Here is a 6,620-nt window from a genome sequence, read left to right as displayed (position 1 = left end):
GGGGGCCACGGAAGGTGCCCCCACCCAAGTAAAGGATCCATTGGGCAGGGGCTTGGCCATGGAAGGTGCCCCCGCCCAAGTGAGAGCAGGGGTTTTGGCTGATGCTCAATATCTTACACATGTACCATCTGGAGACGTTTTATGTATTTACAAAATGGAACCATCACTCTCTCCAGGGACGTCTTCATCCTTCGAGACTCCCCCCGTGGGCTGCAGGAGGCCGAGAGAAGGACCCCGGCCCCGGGTCCGAATCCTGGCAGGGGCCGCGGTTACTTCTGGAAGCTGGGGCTCTTTATAGGCGACAGTTTGGAGGCAAAGCCAAAGGGGTCCATGCTATCGGTCTCTAGCGGCGGGGAAAACAGGTCCGAGTCAAAGGCCTCTCCGGGCCCCCCGGAGTCCTCGGCCTCCAGCGGCGTGGAGCTGATCATGGGCAAGAAGTGCGACAGAGGCAGGAAGTCCTTGCCGTGGAACTGCTGCCTCTGCCTGTCGCTGCACAGGGAGACCGGGAGGCCGTACTTGGGGGACAGGTACACGTTGTAGCCGTCGGGACGGATCTGCTCCTCGAACGTGCAGTCTTCAGCGGAGAACCTCACCTAGAGGGGGACACAGACGGGTCAGAACGCCGGCCGAGAAGGCCGGGAGCTGTCTGCAGGCTGCCTGGGCGCCCACTAACCCACAGAGAGTCAGAGTGACGGACTGGGAGACTGAGTCCCGAGGGCAAAGGCAATTTTTGCCAAGGTCACAGAATCCCGGTTCAGGTCTGTCTTCTGCCCCTTATTAGGTGGGGGGTGGGAGAGTGTGTTCCCCATAAAGGCCTGAGTTCAAATCCTGCCTCAGGCCCTACTGGCTGTGTGGCTCTGGACAAGTCACTTCCTCCGTTTCTTCCACTGAAGAATGGGGATTATACGAGCAGCTCCCTCCCAGGGTTGTCGGGAGGCTTGATGGAGGCAGCATTTGTGCAGCACCTGGTGCTGTTAGGTCCACGCAGCCTTCTGCCCTCCCTTCCCTGAAACCAGGCCCACAGAATCTCAAAAAAAGAATGGCTGAATGTTGCCTATCCGACTCTGGGAGACCTAGACCTACTGATCGTCTTTGATTATTTAGATACTTGATTTTCTGGGCAGTCCCAGACGACAGAGCTCGGGACAAAGGATGGTGGGTAAAAAGCCATAAAGATTCCAAAGCAAGCTAAGTAAGAACTTCCTTAAAGAGATCCGGGTCGCCCCAGGAAAGGGCTTCCCTCCTCTGCCCTGGGGGGACTCCAAGCCGAGGTGGCTCCTCCCGCTCTAGTGGAGAATCCCCTAAAGCCAGAGGTGAAAGCAGCCTTCTTGTCCTCCTTTTAGTCAATAAGCATATATTAAGCACCGACTAAGTGCTGGGCCTTGTGCTAAATTCTGAGGATACAAAGAACACACACAGCTACAAACACAAGCCCACTTTTCCCAGCCAGTAAAGGAAGGAACAATCCAGGATTTGAACTCAAGGCTTCCGTTTCCAAGCTCCTCAGGCTTTTAAACAATATTATCAGAGACCACCCCGAGGATCCATTTTTAGAGACAAAAGCTTGATCCCTGTGGTTCACTTATGTTTTCAAGAAGCCAAATAATCTGAGGTGATGTAGAAGGATCTGTGTTCTCAGAGGGAAACGCTCTGATCCCGGCTAAGAGATGGAACAGTCCACTTCCAAGGGAGAGACACAGAGATACAGAGAACCAGAGCCAGAGACAAAGAGACAAAGGGAGCAGAGACAGAAAGTCCAGCCTGCCTCAGCCAATGTTTATAACTAAAGTGCTGGGCTCAGCAAACCGGCGATCAGAGGCATGAGGGCCCCGCGCCTCAGGGGTCACTGAACTGCCGGTGATGGCTCCCAGTGAACTCTTTCAACCTGTAATAAAACATCCCAGAGAACTTGGCAGTTCTCGGTCAGCTCCCAACAGTCATGAAGTCGAGCCGCTGATTAGTCCGTCCTATAGTCAATCATTTCTAAAATGGAGGAGTAGAAACTGAGAAGTGAACCTCAAACTCCCCAGTCTCCCAGGCCGAGTTGGAGGGGACCCCAGAGGCCCCTCGTCCAGCTCAGCCCTGAGCTCCCCACTTCCACAGCATCCTCGCCAAGCCTTTGTGTACGACCAGCTCACTCTATTTCTCTTTCTAATGATCACGTCAGTATCAGTCAAGCCCCCTTTGTGATGTCCTCTCCAAGCCGGAGCCCTAGGATGGCAGCGCTGGGAGGGAGGACGATAGGGGGTCTCCCAGCCCTTGGGTCCTGTCAGGAGCATCTGGTTCAGGATGTATCTAGAGAGAGCAGCCAGCTGGCCTTCGAGTTCTCCAAGAGAACTGCCCAGCTGGCAGTTACAGACGCTCAGCATCTGAGATGGAAGGGGTCTCTCAGAGAAACTGAGCTCAGCCAGAGTCCCATGCCGCAGGCAGGGGTCAGCCAGCCTTTGCTTAAGGACACCGGCAGCCTGGGATGACCCTTGGCTTTGTAGGGAGCCCCTTAATCCCCTGCTTCCCCTCTGAACCCAGAGACAGGAAGGTCGTCCCTCGTGTACAGAGGCCCCCCTACCCCTCCTAGAATCCCCTTCGGGATACATTAAGGCAGATGTGTCCCCTCCTCCAGGCTTCTCTTTTACATTAGGCAGAACGAATGGGAAAAGGCTTTCCCTGCTGCTCACCTGACGAATGGTGGGGACATCCATGATCTTAAAGACCAAGAGGGCCCTCCATGCTGCCACTTTAAGTAAATGTCTCCAGAGGAAAAACAAGCGCATGGCCTGTAGAGTCCCCCTTCCCCCAGGTGCCAGATTTCTCCCGGGCTCCCTCCTCCTTTCTTCCCTCTGCTCCAGTCCTCTCCTCCCCTTCAAGTATTTAACTAATAAAGGTCACAAAGGGAGCCGACATCAATGGTTCCCAGCCACAAAACAAGCCGGGGACCAACATCAAAAGGCCTGCACTTGGGTCATGAAGCATCCTGGGTAAGAGCTAATCAAAGCTGGGCTCTCCTTGCATCATCTTTGCAGGCAATGGTTCTGGCCTGGGAAGACCGGGCTATTCCCCCGGTCTTGGGAAGCACAAGGGGTGGGGGTGGGCATTCACAGCAGGGCAAGAGGGCACCGGGGGCCCCTGACCAGCCTGCCTTGGACCACCCTTCTCAGACCTCCCACAGCCAGCAGCCATCGATGACCCCAGAAAGAGAGGGGGTTTTATAATGGCTCCCTTTGAACTCCAGCCTTTGTTGGCGGCTAATTAGGGAAGCAGCGAGCTCTGATTTTCCATGGGCCCAGCTCCTTTTCAGTGGGGGTGAGCTCTCCCACTAGGCCTGAGCTGAACAGTAAGAGGGGAGCAGTAGCGAGGCTGCTGACAGGCCTGGAGTGTTTATTATTCTTCTAAGATGAAGAGACCCCGTTTGGTGGGACTGGGGGCCCATCCGCTGGAAGCCCCGGCTTTGGGGACAGAAGAAACGAGGAAATCTTTGAAAAACTCTCCTGACAGTTTGCAAGAGGCAGGATTTAAACTAGGGGGACAGGGTGAATATATAACAAAGGTGACATAATTAACCCTCCCTTCCCGCAGCAAAGATGGGGAAGCGCTTTACATAATAATAGCCAGCATTGAAACCACGGCTTTGAAGTTTGGAAAACACTTAACTCTGTGATCTCATTGGGGACTTGCAACAACTCAGCAAAGAAAGTGCTTTTCTCTCCTGCGCCCCCACCCCATTTTCCTCCAGAAGAAACCGAAACTTGGAGAGGCTAAGAAACTAGTCTGGAGTCACTCAGCAGTTTTCTAACCGCCCCCCCCCCCCTCCAATTATCAGTAATCACTTTCCCTAACCAGAACGAGAGCCCCTGGGGGGCAGGGAATGCTTGGTTTCCTCCAGATCTGGGCAGCTCTCAGCCCAGAGCCTGGGGCTTAGCAGATGATGGACAGCTCCAGCTCCCCCATCCCTCCCTGTTATTCTCACCCCCATTTTCTAAAGAAATCGAGGCTCAGAAAGGGAGAATGGCTAGAAAACCGGGCCGCGGGGAAGAGGCTCGGAGCTGCTGGGGCTCCCGGGTCTTTTTAATTTACGTTTTTATTTTAAAATGCGGCCAAACAGAGCTCCAACACCGACCCCCAAGGTTCTCCAATGGGATTTCCTGGGATGCTTTAGAGGAACCAATTTTCCAGATTTAAAGTCCTAGGAAAGGCCTTTCGGGGACTCTCAGCGGCTCCTCGGGACAATAAAAGCATCCCTTCCAGGATTATAGGAAGGGCTGCTCTCTGGCAGCATGCCGCAGGGACTATCACAATCTCGCTTCCGGTGCAGAAGCCACAGCTCCTGCACAAAGCAGATTCCACCCGGCTCCGGGCTTTCCTGGTTTTTCGGCCCTGGATTGGGAGCTGGAGCTCCAAGCCAAAGTAACAATAGCCCCTGTTCTCAGGTTTCGGGGCCTTAGTTTATCAGAACCCCTGGAAGGAGCGTCTGAGACCTTTTTCTTGCAAATAGCAACCAGCAATCCCCTCCCCCGACTAGGCTGGAACTGGAGCCGCCAGCCTCGCAAGCTGCAGTCTGGGACCCCCGGGCTCCCCAGCCTCTTCCCCACCTCCGGCAGGCCCCGGCTCCCGGCTGCTTAACACAAAGAAGCCAAATTCCTCCCCTAGCAGAGTTCCAACGCCCGCTGAGAACTTGACATCCCTAATCTCTTTAAGGCTTCCCAGAGTCCCGGGGTAGTCAGTAGTTTGCAGGTGAGGAAACTGAGGCTCTCAACCTTCTAGGAATTTTGAGCCCAGGGCACACACAGAGAGGAGCCTATAACCCCGCCACGGGAAAGCCCGGGGGAGCCAGTTACCCGAGCCCACGAGGATTATCCGGGGGGTTTGATTTACCGATCCCTGGAGCTTCCCGGCGTCTCCCATACACAGGTACCGAGAGCTGCGGACGCCCTTGATCGCCACAAGCCGCCGAGCTACCGCCTTGATCTCCAGCAAACCTGAGCAAAAAGGAGACAAGTGAGTAGGGGAGAGGAGCCCCGACGGGGCGTCCGAACGCAGCCCAGAAGCAGGAGACCGCGCTGCGCCCCCAGCAGCCTCAACCCAGGCCTGCTGATGGAAGCGTTCGAGGGGAGTGGCGGGGAGGGATCCGGCGCCACCGGCCAGAAGCCAAGGTTATCCTCGCCCAGCAGGACGGAGGAGCGCCCGCCTCCCGGCCCCCGGAGGTGCTGCGGGGCCAGAGGATCGGGGCAGAGCCCTCCAATCTGCTGGGATGAGCCTGGACCAGCGCCCCAGGGGCTTTCGTCTGCAGGGAGGGAGGGAGGGAGGAAGAAAGGAGGGAGGGAGTTCCAAAGAAGGGCTCCAAGCACACTCCAGCGTGTGCAGAGATATTCAAGTACACGCGCGCTCTCTCTCACCCGCTCGCGCGCGCGCACACGCACACACACACACACTCACCCCCACTGGGGCTCACCCACTTACTTAGCGCGCTCTGACTCCGGCTGCCGTCCACGCGGCCGTCGCGATGGATCCGCAGGAAGAAGCTGGCCAGCCCATGCCGGCTGGCGGTGTAGAGGTGCCGCGTGCGGATGGGGTCCCCCCAGCCGTAATAGACGTGCGGGCCGGCGTCCGACAGCGGCCGGGCGCGCACCGTCGGGGCCAACCAGAGCGCGGCCAGGGCGAGCAGAGGAGTCAGCAGCAGGGCCATGGCGCAGCCGGCTGGAGCTCGGGCCCGGGGCTGGCTCTCTCCAAGCGGCCGCTGGGGCACACGGAGCGCTGGGCACGACCCGCACTGGCACCTCCAGGCACGCGGTCGGTTGCTTCCCGACGGGCGAGAAGCACTAGGGAGCCAAGGCGCTGGGATGGGGAGGAAGAAGAGAACCGAGCGGCTGCAGGTGTTCACTCCTTTTATAGGGCTCCTTATCTGTCCATTCATTGATGAGGTTCCTGCAAATAGCTAGAGCATTTCATACCGGGGTCAAATCTCAGGGGGTCAGTCCACACCCAAATCCACTGGCGACTTTTTCACACACACACACACTCACACACACACACACCCGTACCGCCCCCACCCCCCCACGCGCGGGTACTGGCATTCCTCTCCCCCCCCCCCCCAGCCCTTTGGGCTCCGCCCCCAGCCGGCCCTCCCACACAGGCCGTAGCAGTGGGGATGGGCGGTGTGGGGGGAGGAGGCTTCAAAGGAAGGAGGGAGAGCAACGGAAGAGAGGAAAGGGGAAGCAGGGAGAGGAAGACAAGGAGGAGAGGAGATAAAGAGGGAGAGAAGGAATGGCTACAGGAAGGAAAGAAGGAAGAAAAGAAATAAGAAGGGAGGGAGAAAGGGAGAGAACAAAGGAGGGAAGGAAGGAGAGAGGGAGAAAAGGAGAAACTGGGAAGACTGGCTGACTGGCTGGCTCCTGGAGGCCCAGTTGTGGGTAACAAACAGTCTGCCTGCGGAGAGAAGAGGAGCTTGTGGGAAGGTTGGATGTTCCGAGGTTGGGGGGGGGTGCAGACTGGGGAGCTTAAATCCAGAGAAAGAAGGATGGCTGCCCTCTCCTCGGCCCTGGCTTCCCCCCAGCACCCCGTACCTTCCTCCAGCGCCCCCCTGCTGGACCACAACAAAGGAAAGCTGGCCGGGCCCAAGGGGGGAT

At 57.2% G+C, this 6,620-nt stretch overlaps 1 protein-coding gene across 1 annotated transcript; it reads right to left on the bottom strand.

The window, feature by feature from the left end:
* Window positions 1-213: 213 nt before the first annotated feature.
* Window positions 214-5,680, bottom strand: FGF19 (fibroblast growth factor 19). Its single transcript, XM_031942274.1, has 3 exons — window positions 5,455-5,680; window positions 4,870-4,973; window positions 214-593 (listed from the first exon to the last, which is right to left on the bottom strand). The coding sequence occupies exons 1-3, from the start codon at window positions 5,678-5,680 to the stop codon at window positions 270-272; spliced, it is 654 nt and encodes a 217-aa protein (XP_031798134.1). The 3' UTR covers window positions 214-269.
* Window positions 5,681-6,620: the final 940 nt, after the last annotated feature.

Source organism: Sarcophilus harrisii, chromosome 6 (assembly GCF_902635505.1).
Source record: "Sarcophilus harrisii chromosome 6, mSarHar1.11, whole genome shotgun sequence".
Lineage (NCBI taxonomy): Eukaryota > Metazoa > Chordata > Mammalia > Dasyuromorphia > Dasyuridae > Sarcophilus > Sarcophilus harrisii.
The sequence above is the reverse complement of the archived record's forward strand: the minus strand, read 5'-3'. Positions and strand labels throughout refer to the sequence as shown.